This window comes from Carcharodon carcharias, chromosome 13, assembly GCF_017639515.1.
Source record: "Carcharodon carcharias isolate sCarCar2 chromosome 13, sCarCar2.pri, whole genome shotgun sequence".
NCBI classification, from domain to species: domain Eukaryota; kingdom Metazoa; phylum Chordata; class Chondrichthyes; order Lamniformes; family Lamnidae; genus Carcharodon; species Carcharodon carcharias.
The window spans coordinates 76,648,619-76,664,002 of NC_054479.1; the positions used below are offsets into that span (position 1 = coordinate 76,648,619).

Here is a 15,384-nt window from a genome sequence, read left to right on the forward strand (position 1 = left end):
AGGGGGAGATGAGCGGACCTAAGATTAGTGTATTAAACTTAATTAAGGGCAATTATGAGGGCATGAAGACAGAGCTGGCTAAAGTGAACTGAGAAATTAGGTTAAGGGATAGGTCAATAGAGATGCAGTGGCAGACATTCAAGGAGATATTTCAGAATACTCAGAAAAGATACATTCTAGTGAGAAAGACGGACTAAGGAAAGGAAAACCATCCATGGCTAACTAAGGAAGTTAAAAATAGTATCAAATTGAAAGAAAAAGGATATAATTTTGCAAAGAGTGGCAGGCCAGAAGATTGGACAGAATATGAAGAACAAAGAATGATTAGAAGTTTGATAAGGAGAAAGAAATTACAGTACGAGAGAAAACTAGCTAGAAACATGAAAAGAGACAGTAAGAGTTTTTACAGGTATTTAAAAAATAAAAGAGTAAGTAAACTGAGCGATGGTCCTCCAGACAGTCAGTCTGGGGAAGTAATAATGGAAAATAAGGAAATGGTGGATGAATTGGACAATGTTTTGTGTCTAGCTTCACCGTAGACGATACAAATACCATCCCAGGAATAATTATAAATTAGGTGGTGAGAAGGAGGGAGGCACTTCAAATAATTACAATCAACAGGGAAAAGGTACTGAGAAAATTATGAGAACCATAAGCTGATAAGCCCCCAGGACCTGATGACTTTATCCTAGGGCCTTAAAGGAACTGGCTGCTGAGATGGTAGATGGCATTCGTTTTAAATTTTCTAAAATTCCCTAGATTCTGGAAAGGTCCCACCAGATTGAAAAATAATGAACGCGACTCCTCTATTCAAGAAAGGAAAGAGACACAAAGCAGGAAACTTCAGGCCAGTTAGCTTAACACCTGTAATAGGGAAAATGCTGGAATCTATTATTAAGGAGGTTATAGCAGGGCACTTAGAAAATCTCAATGCAATCAAGCAGAATCAACATGGTTTTGTGAAAGAGCAATCATGTTTGACTAATTTATTGGAGTTCTTTGAGGAAATAACAAATAACAGGGATTTATTTCATCAATAAATCCTGTCTCATTGCACATTACCAGATCTAGTATAGCCTGCTCTCTGGTTGGCTCTGGAAAGTGCTGCTCGAAGAAACTGTCCAGAAATCACTCTGAACTCCTCATCCAGGTTACCTTTGCCTATCTGATTTGTCCAATCTATACGTAGATTAAAATGATCCATGGTTATCACTACTTATCCACAATCTCCAATTATCTCTTGCTTTATACCCTCTCTTGCAGTGTGGTTCCTGTTAGTAGACCTACATACACTCCCACAAGTGACTTCTCACCTTAACTATTTCTCAACTTCTCAGTCTGTGAGCTGCAAGAGAAATGCTAGGAGCACAGGAGACGACAGTATATATTCCTTCAAGCCTGGATATTGTCCAGGTCTTGCTGCACATGGGCAAGGACTGCTGCAGTATCTGAGAAGTCCTAAATGGTGTTTAACCAGCGAAAATCCCCATTTTCGACTTTATGATGGAAGGAAGGTCACTGATGAAGCAGCTGAAGATGGTTGGGCCTAGGACACTACCCTGAGGAACTCCTGCAGTGATGCCCTGGAACTGAGATGATTGACTTCCAACAACCACAACCAATTTCCTTTGTGCTAAGTATGACTCCAAACTGTGGTGTTTTTCCCTGATTCCCATTGACTCCAGTTTTGCTACGTTGACGCTACGCACGGTCAAATGCTACCTTGAGGTCAAGGGCTGACACACTCACCCACCCCTGGAGTTCAGCTCTTTTGTCCATGTTTGAAGCAAGGCTGTAATGAGATCAGGAGCTGAGTGACCCTGGCAGAACCCAAACTGAGTGCCAGTGAGTAGGTTATTGCTAAGCAAGTGCCTCTTGATAGCACTGTTGATGACCCCTTCCATTACTTTACTGATGATGGAGAGTAGACTAATGGGGCGGTAATTGGCCGGGCTAGATTTGTCTTGCTTTTTTGTACAGGATGCATCTGGGCAGTTTTCCACATTGCCGGGTCGATGCCAGTGTTTTATCTGTACTGGAATAGCTTGGCTAGGGGTGTGGCAAGTTCTGGAGCACAAGTCTTCAGTACTATTGCCACAATGTTGTCAGGGCCCATAATCTTTGCTGAATCCTGTACCTTGAGCTGTTTCTTGATATCACGTGGAATTAATTGAATTGGCTGAAGACTGGCATCTGTGACGCTGGGGACCTCTGGAGGAGGCTGATATGGCTCATCCACTCGGCACCTCTGGCTGAAGATTGTTGTGAATGCTTCAGCCTCATCTTTTGCACTGATGTGCTGGGCTTATTTGAGGATGGGGATATTTGTGGAGCCATCTCCTCCAGTGAGTTGTTTGATTGTCCACCATCATTCATGACTGGATGTGGCAGGACTGCAGAGCTTAGATCTGATCTGTTGATTGTGGGATTGCTTAGCTCTGTTTATGCTGTTTATGCTGTTTGGCATGTAAGTAGTCCTGTGTTGTAGCTTCATCAGGTTGTCACCTCATTTTTAGGTGTGCCTGGTGCTGCTCCTGCCATGCCCTCCACTCTTCATTGAACCAGGGTTGATCCCCTGGATTGGTGTTAATGATAGAGTTGGGGAATATGCTGGGCCATGAGGTTACAGATTGTGGTTGAGTGCAATGCTGCTGTTGATAGTCTACAATGCCTCATAGTTGCTAGATCTGTTTGAAATCTATTCCATTTAGTACTGCCACACAATATGATGGAGGGTATCCTCGATGTGAAGACAGCACTGTGCGGTGGTCTCTCCTACCGATAATGTTACAGACAGATGCATTGGTGAGGATGAAGTCATGTATGTTTTTCCCTCTTATTGGTTCCCTCACCACCTGCCGCAGACCCAGTCTAGCAGTTATGTGCTTTAGGAGTTGGTCAGTAGTGGTGCTACCAAGCCACTCTTGGTTATAGACATTGAAGCCCTGTGCCCTTAGCACCTTCAGTGCTTCCTCCAAGTGAAGTTCAACATGGAGGAGTACTGATTCATCAGCTGAGGGGGGGCGTTGCACGTGGTAATCAGCAGGAAGTTTCCTTGCCCATGTTTGATCTGATGCCATGAGACCTCATAGGATCGGAGTCAAAGCTGAGGTCTCCCAGGGCAACTCCCTCCTGACTGTATACCACGCTGCCGTCACTGTGCCGGTGGGACAGGGCATACCCAGCAATGGAGATGGTGGAGTCTGGGACATTGTCTGTCAGGTATGTTTTTGTACCTGACTAGTCTGTGTCCCAATTTTGGCAAAAGCCCCCAGATGTTCGTAAGATGGCCAACATTGTATCCGGTGCCTAGGTCGATTCCATTTAGACTTTTTGGCAGTTTGATACAACTGAGTGGTCATTTCAGAGGGCAGTTAAGTGTCAGCCGCATTGCTGTCACTTTATTTCCTGATTTTTATTGAATTCAAATTCATCATCTGCCATGATGGGATTCAAACCCAGGTCCCAGAGCGTAATGCTGGGTTTCTGAATTACTAGTTGGTGACAACACCACTGTACCGCTGCCTTCCTTTTTGATTACAGTCCACCTGATAGGCCTGGTCTTTTTTCAGCTCACTGAAATTAGTGATCCTCTAGTTGTGCATTTAATCGTTCTTTGCTTTTTCTCATAACAGTCTTAAACTAGCACACTTGCAAAGCACTGGCAGAGGCAAAGAACAGAGCTGGGATAATTGCAACGGTTTTTAAGTAAACGTTATTGATCAACTTGATTTCAGTCTCTTTTTAAGCTTTTTTGTGGTTGAGTTTTATATTATAGTAACATGAAGCTGGGGTTGTTTGAGTCATTTTGGAAGCACTTGACCTGACCTCAAGGTATGAGAGTTTGGAGCATTTTCAGGTATCTATTTGGAAACATGGTACCAAAGTAAGTTTCTAAACCATTGGAGAACTGAGATGATGAATGAGCCAATTGGTTACACCAAAGCAAAGGGACCTGTGCGACTGATGCTTTGTTTATTTGGAATCTAAGCAGCCCTCTCAATTGTTCTGGTTAAAGAAGTCTACTTTCAGCCAGGATTTGCAGCCACTTTTTCAGAGAGCTGATCATGGCATTAAAACTTTTGTTCTAGATAAGCGCAGGAAAGCCTGTGATAATTTGCGTCAGCACTGATTTTGTTTCCTATTGGTTGTATCAGGATAATTACACAACATTGCGATATCACTTGCAGCCTGAGAGAAGATTGTTGGATGTGGAACAGACAGGGCTGCTTTCTTATCTGGAATGCTGACTGTGCTGAAGGTGGGCCAATCTTTGAGCAAAGTGGTGCAATGTGAGATGCCCAAGATTGGTGCATGATGGACCAGCACAGACAGAACGTCAATTAAAAGTTGGTTTGAGATATTTACTTTCAAAGGGAAGTTGTATCCCACGAATGTAATGCTCCACAACCAATGGGTAACGAGGTTGTGACTTGGTGAACTATTAAACGGAACCAGATCATTGTTTAACACATACTTCACGCAGTATGTAAAATGCTAACTATCTACTGCGGTTGCAGCCCCCTCCTAGGTATTTGTTCAGGACCATTCTTCATTGTAAGTGGAGTTGTCAACTGGCTGAAATCCAAAGAAAGCCTGGCAATTAACAATCAAAATTGAATTTGATTTAAAAAAAAGCAAAATAGAAAACTACTATTGGTAAGAGTGACATTGAGACTGTGGGATTGTCATAAAAACTGACTTGGTTCACTAATGACTTATAAGGAAGGAAACCTGTCTTTACTCAGTCTGGATTTTTTGCAACTTCTGTCCAATACCAACATGGTTGACTCTGAACTGTCCCTAGAAATGGCTGGCAAGCCATCCAGACTGTCCTTGTACTGGAGGCACCTTCACCATGCACTGTAATGATAGCCGCCCACTGTCCCCTGTATATATAGATATTGGGTAAAGACATAAGGTAAAGATTCGCTGTGATCTTTGTGACCAACTGCTGTTGGTGTGTTCTTGGAAATAACTGCTACTGGTCCATGGAGCAGTAGGTGACTGGCACCATGTAAGTGTATGCCAACAAGGGAGTTGCTACAAAAATAATAGCTGGAAAAACTCAGCAGGTCTGACAGCATCTGCGGAGACGAATATAGTTAATGTTTCGAGTCCTTATGACTCTTCATCAGAGGGAGTTGCTAACTTGACAGGAAGAGAGAAAGTGACCAGATGGAAAATAGAATGTTAGCATTGTGCAATGTTGAGTATTACAGCATGACCAAATTATCTGTGTCAATTCAGGACCTACATAGAATAAACAAGTTAACCTGTTCTAGTTTTAAAAAAAAACTTTAAAATTGTGTTTCTTTTTTCATTTAGCTTTTGCCGTATGAACAATCCTCATTACTGGAACTTATTAAAACTGAAAACAAAGTGAGTTGACACCAGTCTGTAAACTAGTCAATTTCAGCATTAAATAAGATTACATCAGTTCTATTTCTATACTATCATTAAAGTCTTAAGGATCTATAATAATACACAACTTGTATCTGTCCGCATTTTTGGTGGGTGGAGCTTGGTGCACACGCTATGGTTTCTGGCACTGGCTTGCTGTATGGCCGACGTAGAGGAAAGCTGAAAGGGTGAATGTGGCATGGGGGGAGGGGTGGGGGGGAGAGACACAGCATGAGGTTGGGGGGGCTATAGGGATTTCATGGGAGGGGAATTTAAAAGAAGTACTTTTGCAAGAAGGGTACTGATTTTATAGCAAATGTTTTATGGGTCTCTGCTAGTTTTATATAGTTATGGATTAAAGATTTGACAAGGTAATATTTATAATCTCATTGAGGTATGGCAGTGATTGCTATTGGAGCTTGGAGAGCATCTGTTATAGGCATTCAGCAAGCGTCTAACTAGCTGATGCAACATGCAAACAGATTGAAATTTTTAAGCATGTGGTTATAAATAGCTCAGTTTAGCTCGGCTAATGTGTCATTGAGCAGTACATTTGTGCAAAGGATTTTTGTGAAAAGTTTTGGCAAAACCAAATTTAAGATGTTTTTGTGTTGGATTTTAATGTGCAGATTACAAATTTAAACATTCAGGTATCAAAATGGATTACTTTAAAATATTGAACATGTGGAGTTAGATGCTGCATCTGGATAATGGTCATGATTTGAATGTTTTCACTTCATTAGAAACAATCTTTTGTAGGTCCTGAATAAAGTGATTACGGTTTATGCAGCTCTTTGTTGTGAAGTAAAAAAGTTGAAATATGAGGTAAGCAAACTTATCACTTTTTTGTTTCTTGCAACACAAGGTGGACTCTAGTAACGCAGCATTGTTTAAAATTATTGTAAAATTACCTTGTAATGTTACTGTTTCATGCAGAGATACATTTTCTAGCAAAATCCACTATATTGGATATTTTTAAAGCATATGAATGATTTGTGTCTTTCAGGCTGAAACAACATTTTACAATGGGCTTCTCTTCTATGGAGAAGGAGGTTAGTTATGTCCTTCTACTTGAAATATGTGCATTTACGTCCTCACAGGGAGGGTACAGAATCTACTGCAGGAGGAAAGGAGTGATCAGATGTTGTGGTACACATGATACCACATTTCTGGGTAGGTACTCTGAAGTAGGGCTTCTAAATTGGAAGAGGGCTAACTTCAAAGGATCCAGCCAGGAGTTACCTGGGAGAGAGCAGGCAACTGGAAGGAACACGCTGGAGAGAGAGAAGATATAAGGAGCGAGGCTCGGGCCTGCAACAGTTGCTAGGGAACACTGGGTTCAAAAAAAATCAGTCCCTTTGTACATCAACATTTCCCAATCTATCACCATTTAAACAATATTCTGCCATTCTGTTTTCCTACCAAAGTGGATAATTTCACACTTATCCATGTTATACTGCATCTGCCATGTATTTGTCTCTTCACACAATCTGTCTAAATCGCTTTGAAGCCTCAACACCCTCCTCACTTCTCACATTCCCACCAAGTTTTGTGTTATCAGTAAACTTGGAAATATTACATTTGGTTCCCTCACCAAATTATTGATACATATTGAGAATAGCTCGGGCCTAAGCACTGATCCCTAAGGTACCCCACTAGTCACCATCTACTACTCTGAAAAAGACCCATTTATTCCTATTCTCTGGTTCCTGTCTGCTAACCAATTCTCAATACATTCCAATATATTACCCCCAATTCCATGTGCTTTAATCTTACACACTCACCTCTTATGTGGGACTTTATCAAAAGCTTTCTGAAAATCCAAATACACATCCACTGGTTCTCCCTTATCTATTCTGCTAGTTACATCCTCAAAAAAACTCCAGTAGGTTTGTCAAACATGATTTCCCTTTCATAAGCCCTTGTTGACTTTGTCTAATCCTGTTGGTATTTTCTCAGTGCCTTTTATCACATCCTTTATAATAGACTCTAGCATTTTCCCTACTGCTGATGTTAGGCTAACCGGTCTGTTATTCGCTGTTTTCTCCATCCCTCCTTTTTTACATAGTGGGGTTACATTTGCCACCTGCCAATCTGGTTGGTTGTGGAATCACTTAGCTCTGTCTATCGCTTGTTGCTTATGCTGTTTGGCACACAATTAGTCCTATGTCATAGCTTCACCAGGTTGACACCTCATTTTTAGGCATGTCCTCCTGCACTCTTCATTGAACCAGGGTTGATCCCCTGGCTTGATGGTAACGATAGAGTGGCCGTAAGGTTGCAAATTGCGATTGAGTACAGTTCTACTGCTGCTGATGGCTCACAGTGCCTCATGATTGCCCAGTCTTGAGTTGCTGGGTCTGTTCAAAATCTATCCCATGTAGTACGGTGGTATTGCCACACAACATGATGGAGGGTATCTTCAGTGTGAAGGCGGGACTTTGTCTCCATAGCGACTGTATGGTGGTCACTCCTACCGATACTGTCATGTGCAGATGCATCTGCGGCAGGCAGGTTGGTGAGGATGAGGTCAAATTTTTCCCGCTTGTTGGTTCCCTCACCACCTGCCGCAGAGCCAGTCCAGCAGCTATGCCCTTTAGGACTTGGCCATCTCGGTCTGTGGTGGTACTACCGAACCACTTCTGGCGATGGCCATTGAAGTTCCCCAACCAGAGTACACTCTGTGCCCAGGCCACCCTCAGTGCTCCCTCCAAATGGTGTTCAACATGAGGAGCACTGATTCATCAGATGAGGTGGGGGGGTGCGTGGCACATGGTAATCAGTGGGAGGTCTTCTTGCCCATGTTTGACCTGATGCTATGAGACTTTATGGTGACCAGAGTTAAAGTTGAGAACTCCTAGGGCAACTCCCTCCTGACTGTATACCACTGTGCCACCACTTCTGTTGGGTATGTGTGGATGGTGATGGTGGTGTCTGGGACATTACCTGCAAGGCATGATTTCGTGAGCGTGACTATGTCAGGCTGTTGCTTGACTAGTCTGTGAGACAGCTCTCCCAACTTTGGCACAAGCCCCCAGATGGTAGTGAGGAGGACTTTGCAGGGCCAACAGAGCGGGGTTTGCTGTTGTCTTCCCGGTGCCTAGGTTGATGCCGGATGATTCATCTGGTTTCATTCCTTTCTGGAGACTTTGTAACAGTTTTGATACAACTGAGTGGTTTGCTAGGTAATTTCAGAAGGCATTTTAGAGTCAACCACATTGTTGTGGCTCTGGAGTCACATGTAGGTCGGACCAGGAACGAACAGATTTCGTTCCCTAAAGAACATTAGTGAACTAGAAGGGTTTTTACGATAGTCGGCAATGGTTTCATTGTCACTAATACCAAGACCAGATTTAAGAAAAAAAACATTTCAGCTTTATTAACTGAATTTAAATTCCACCGGCTGCCATTGTGGAATTTGAACCCATGTTCCCCAGAGCATTAGCCTGGGCCTCGGATTAGCCTGGCAACATTACCACTACATCAACCCCTCCCCCTCAGCTGTAAAGCTTATTGGGAGTAATGGAGGCCTATTAATTAAGAAAAGTAAATTAACACGTGATAAATAGGGCAGGGCAAGTGATGTGTTGCAACTGCAGAATGTGGGCACCCCTGGAAACCAGTGTGATCCAGGGCAATAAGTTTCTGCAGCTTGAGGAGCTTCAGCTCAGAGCCATTGAGCCTGAGGCTAAGCTACAGACACTGCAATGTATCAGGAAAGGAAAAAGGTACCTGGACACTTTGTTCTGGGAAGCGGTCACATCCCTTAGGCGAGGCATGATTTGAGGTGGTCAGGGACTGTGAGTGAGGCAAGAATGGGGAACCAGCATGTAGTGATGGAGGAGCCTCAGCCCACGACTTTGTCCAACAGCTATGTGATTGCTACCTATGTAGATGAGAAGGACATTCAAATGGGAGTCGTGAAGAGGAATAGGCTAGTGATAGGAGACAGTATAATCAGAGAGATAGATACTATTCTCTGTAGCTTTGACAGGGAGCTCCGAAGGTTGTGTTGCTTATTCATTGCCAGGGTTAAGGACATCTCGCTGCTGGAGAGGAACTTGGGGAGGCACGGAAGATTCAGTTGTCGTGGTCCTCAAGGGAACCAAGGACATAAGTAGAGCTAGGAATGATGTTCTGCTAAGAGGATTTGAGAAGTTAGGGTCCAAATTAAAATGCAGAATATCCCAAAGGTAATCCTCTCCGGATTGTTTAGTGAATTAAGCACTTGGCTCAGAGAGTGGTGTGGAGAGAAAGAATTTTGATTCCGGGGCGCTGGCATCAGTACTCAGGGAGGGGTGAACTATTCCACTGGCATGGGCTTTACTTGAATTGGCTGGTACCAGTGTCCTGGCCAATTGTATAAGTAGGGCTGCGGACAGGGCTTTAAACTAATGAGGGCAGTGCTGGGGAGGTTCAGGTGAAGGGAGATGTAGAAATCCCAAGACAGAGGTCGAGGCATTGCAACAGTATAGCAATGTGGGTAAAGGCAAACAGAGTGGGACAGGAAGGGAGAGAGAGTTTAACAAAAATTGTGCATCAGCGAATAAGGTCATTGCAGGGAATAGAAGTTAAAAAAATTGAAATTAAATGTCCTTTATCTGAATGCATGAAGCATCTGCAACAAGATAGCTGAACCAGTGATGCAAATAGAGGTAAATGTTTAGATCTAATTGTCTCTACAGAGACATGGTGGCAAAGTGATCAAAGTTGGGAAATAAATATTCCAGAGGACACTATCTCGGAAAGGCAGACCGAATGGCAAATGTGGAAGGGTAGCCCTGATGGTAAAGAATATCATAAGATATCAATGAGGAATGAAAACAAAATGCTAGAAAAACTCAGGCCTGATAGCATCAGTGGAGAGAAAGACAGAGTTAATGTTTTGAGTCCGTATGACTCTCTGCAGTTGCTGTCAGACCTGTTGAGTTTTTCCAGCATTTTTGTTTTTGTTTCAGATATCCAGCATCTGCAGCATTTTGCCTTTATCAATGAGGAATGATCTAGCTTCAGAAGATCATGAAGTAGAATCCGGATGGGTGAAATTTAGGAATAGCAATAGTCAGAAAACAGTGGGAGTAGTTTATGGGCCCCTTAACAGTAGTTACACCATTGGACAGTGCATTAAGCAAGTAATTATTGAAGCTTGTAACAAAGGAAATGTAGTAATTGTGGGGACTGTAATTTCCATGTAGACTTGGACAAGAACATTGGCAAGAATGGTCTAGAAGATGAGTTTGTAGAATGTTTTTGTGACATTTTCTTCAAGCAATACCTTCTGGAACTGCCTAGGGATAAAGCCATGTTAAATCTAGTATTCTGTAATGAAGCAGGGATAATTAATGTCACTGTAAACAATCCAGTAAATGGACAGTAGGAAACATTTAAAGAAACAGTTCAAAGTGTTCAATGAAAACACATTCTATGGAAAAATGAAAACAGCCAGAAAGACCCATCTGTGGCTCATTCAAGAAGTACAATAAAGTCCCACCTTTCATGACTTCGTTGTTCGCATTTTCACTTGCCATGTTTTGCATATCGTACACTCTGCATCACCCATTGCGTGAGCAAGTTCTCTCATCCGTGTTTTCTCTAGACATTCTGTAGTAAGTCCAAAATTTGAGCCCCCATTTAGTACAGTTTGTAAGAACATAAGAAGTAGGTGCAGGAGAAACCATTTGACCCATCAACTGTTCTACCATTCAACAGTTCAATCGTGGCTGATCATCTAGCTCACCTCCATTTTCCTGCTCATTCTGCATAGCCCTTGATTCCCTGAGAGACCCCAAATCTATCAATCTGTCTTGAATATGCTCAACAGAGCAGCACCTACAATTCTCTGGGATCGACGATTCCGAAAAATTCTCAACCCTCTGAGCGAAAAAATATTTGCTTGATTCAGCACTAAATGATCAAACTCCTATTGTGAAACTCTGTTCATGTTCTGGATTCTCTAGCCGGGGAAAAAATCTCTGTGTTTACCCTGTCAAGCCCTTTCAGAATCTTGCATATTTCAATGAGATCACCTCTCATTCTTCCAAACTAAGAGTGCATAAGTCCAATTTACCCAGTATTTCATCAAAGGATCACCCTCTCATCCCAGGAACCAATCTAGTGAACCTTCGCTGTGCCACCTCCAAGGCAAAACAACTTCCTTAATATGGAGATCCAAACTGTGCACAGTGTTCCAGGTGTGGTCTCACCAAAGTCTTTTAACAATTGTCACAAGACCTGCTTATCCTTTACTCCAATACCCTTGTAATAAAGGCCAAGGTACTATTTGTTTGCTGCACCTGCATGTTAACTTTGTGTTTCTTGTATGAATATACACACGCCTCTCTGAACAACAGGTTTCATGTATTAAAAAATATTGCTTTTCTTTTCTAAATACCAAAGTGAATAACCTCACACATCTGTTCTATTCTGTCACCTTGTTCACCCACTTAACCTGTCCATATCTCAACCTACATGCTGAGTCCACCTCAGCATGTATTTCCACCTAGCTTTGTATCATTAGAAAACGTGTTTATAAATGCCCATTGCAACACGTATTACAGTATAATTATGTACATACAGCCCTTTCAAATAATGTTCAGTATATTTTTGATAAATTTCTCTTACGCAAAAATAAAAGACAATTTATCTCTGGAGTGGTATTTTATTACTGTAGTACTCCAGTTAACAAGCTTATCTGAAGAGTAAGTGCTTTCTGCAAAAATCTTTCCTTTTTTTAAATGCCTAAAATTCACCCGCTCTCCTTTTTTCTGTCTCTCTCATTATTCCTTGTCCCTGCCCGTCTGTCTGTTTTTTTTCTCTATTCTAATTCAGATAGCTAGCTGGTGAAGGATAATATCTAGAGCCAAGTATTTATACACTTACAAGCTTTTATTTGCAGAGGCTCAAATTGCATACAGTATTGTGCACCTGTAGATCCATTCAGCACAGTCTCAGCTTGCTCCTGTTTAACAGTTTTGCATGAAACCGGTAAATGGTCATTCCCTGATTGGGAATGGAACCCGGGCCATGGCAGTGAAAGCACTGAATCCTAAACACTAGGCCAGCAGGGAAACCTTGCCCCCGTACATATGAACTTGGGTCATCCCCAATTAACGCTCACCACCTGCATTCAGTTAACTTCTGTCTCTCTCCCTGCCCTACAATCTGGAATGGTCCAGTAATCTTGTTTCCTATTCTAGTTACAGATTCGAGTATTGTGGAAGGAGAGTCTCAGATCCAGATGGGCAGGTTTATTTCTTTTTTACAGGTATGCTTCCTGTTTTTGGTTCACAGTTGTTTGTCAATGCATGTGATAAGGATATGAAAATCCTCGATCTCAATGTGTTTATGAGCTGCTTTAGAGTTCTTTGAGACACCCCTCTTGGGAAGAAAACTTTTTTTGATTTATATTGAAACTGTTTCCATAAGTTTAGCTTTATTATCTTTGCTTGGCTCAAATCTGGGGGAGACAGACCAATATTTGTAGTGCCTTCTGTCATGTTTTTTATCTCTAATTGCTGAGCTGTGTCTAGATCTTAAACTGTTCAAGGTTCTAGTGCTCCTTCAGAAAGTATATTCCTACGATCTGTTCCTGTTTGATCTCAGCCACTTAAATTATTTGTGTATTTTCATTGTACTCGACAAAGTATTTAACCTCCTTTCGCTTTGCTTTCAAAATCTCCATTCTCAGATTGTGGTGAGGTTGTGTTACTCTGGCTCCACTGTGTGGTATAACTTAGCGGAATCCCAGATGTCATTGGTACCTGTGTAACTCAGCCACCTGAAGGATCTGATGAATTGGCCTTGTTCCTGCTTACCTTTTCTGTGCTCAATGTGTGCTTTAGTTATCCTCAAAACAAAACATATCTGCCCCAGGAAGCTGCATTAACACATCCCGAGGAGCTCTGGCTGAACCCTAATTATAGAGTATGATCACCCTATAACTGAACAAAAAACAAAAAAAAACCTGACCCACCAAATTTCCCATCATATTATTGATTCTTATGTATTGGAAAAATTGCAAGTTGTATGTATAATGCTGATTTGGAACTGAGTAGGTTGAGGATTACTCTAATGAGAGGCAGTAAATATGTATTTAAGCTGTTAGGTGACATCTGGTTGTTCTTTGGACTAAAACTGAAAATTGCCATGAATTCAGCATTAAACCTAGAGCTAAATAAAATTAAATTTTATTGAGACAATGACCATTGGTTCTGCATTAACACTGTAGAATGAAGTCTTGTCACAATCCTTGGCCAGACCCCCAAGTTGTCGGTAATATCCAGTTAGGATAACGTTTTGCTTAAAGTAAACAAATGTTTTGAGATTCAAGACACTTACTAAGCGAATAAAACTACAAGGTACCATGGGTTTTGGACAAACAAAAATAAACTTTACTATATAAAGGTAAGAAAGATAAAATAAATTTATAATATTTATCCGATATTCTAACATTCAGGGTTAATATGTAATTAACAAGCAAACTGTGGTCGAATACACAGCACTGCATAGTAAAGAGAGATGTGACTGAGACAGAGTTCATGGATTTCTCAACAACCCACCCAGATGCCAGTAAACAGTGTGTCAAACAATTTCATTGAAACTCTGTCTCACAAAGTCTTAGGATGTGCAAGTGGGTATAGAAGTAGGAGAATTAAGTGATTGAACATGTGGCTGGAAAGTTGGCTTGGAAGGGATGGTATCAGATTTCTGGGGGAGGTGGGACAGAGACAAGTCAGCTTGTCTATACCTGAACAGGACTGGAATGAATATCCTCGCAAGGAAATTTGCTAGTGCTGTTGGGGAGGATGGGGGGGTTGTTAAACTAGGTTGGCAGGGGGCTAGGAACCAGAGAGCAAATTCACAACAGGGAACGGGACATGGAGAATTAGTGAGTGACTCTGAAAAGACAGAAGAAGCACAGGTTAAAAAGCGTACACCACAGGAGTTTGGCAGTGTTAAAAGGTATATATGGAAATGCAAGGAGTATAGCAAATAAAGCCAATAAGCTGAGAACTCAGATAGATGGCAGCACAATATCATTGCTATAACAGAAATTGGGCTTAAAGAGGGGCAAAAATGGCAGCTCAAAATCCCTGGATATAGTTTTCAGACTGGATTGTGGGGTGGGGTGGGTTGGGCAGGAAGCTGGGGGGTGTTATTGGTTAAAGAAACAATTACAGCTGCGAGGAGGGATGATATACTAAACGAAGCATCAAATGAGGCCATATGGGTTGAGCTCAGAAATAAAGGGGTGGCCATACTGCTAGGAGTGTACTACAGACCCCAAATAGTGGAAGGAAGTTAGAAGAGCAAATATGTAGGCAAACCTGAGTGCAAAAAAAATAGGGCAGTAATAGTTGGAGATTTCAACTAGCCTAATATCAATTAGGATACGAACAGAGTGAAGGGCACAGAGGGCACAAAATTCTTGAACTTGTATTCAAGAGAACCCTTTCAGCCAGCACGTAACAAGCCCAACGAAAAGGGGGGGGGGGGGGGGGGTGGAATTCTAGATTTAGCCTTAGGAAATTAAGCTGGGCAAGTGAATGAAGTGGGGGACCATTTTGGAGATAGTGACCTTAGTACAGTTAGATTTATCATTATGGAAAAGAATAAAGATAGAACAGGAGTAAAAGTTCTAAATTGGGAGAAGACAAATTTTAAAAAGCTGAGAGGTGATTTGGCAAAAGTGGACTGGATACAGCTACTAGAAGGGAAAACTATCAAATCAGTGGGAGGTGTTAAAAAGTGAGATTGTACTGGCACTGGTGTAGACAAAGAAAAAAGGGGGGTACTGCCAAATCTAGAGCTGCCTGGAGCACACAAGGTAAGATAAAACAGAAAAAAAAAGGTATGGCAGTTGTCACGACTCACTGGGGACAGTGCGCTGTTATATCAAGCCCCACTGTTCCCCAGGCCGCAACAAATGTGAAAAGTTTGACCAAACCACCAGATTGTCCCAATTCTACCTGACTGGGAATT

General features: G+C 41.9%; 1 protein-coding gene across 2 annotated transcripts in view; it reads left to right on the plus strand.

Moving 5' to 3' along the window:
* Positions 1-15,384, plus strand: part of washc4 (WASH complex subunit 4) — a 136,466-nt gene that overhangs the window by 9,075 nt on the left and 112,007 nt on the right. For both annotated transcript variants that reach the window (XM_041203248.1, XM_041203249.1), the window contains exons 3-6: positions 5,329-5,382; positions 6,163-6,228; positions 6,410-6,455; positions 12,600-12,667. In XM_041203248.1, coding sequence (XP_041059182.1) covers positions 5,329-5,382; positions 6,163-6,228; positions 6,410-6,455; positions 12,600-12,667 — 234 coding nt within the window. The remainder of the gene's footprint in view (positions 1-5,328; positions 5,383-6,162; positions 6,229-6,409; positions 6,456-12,599; positions 12,668-15,384) is intronic.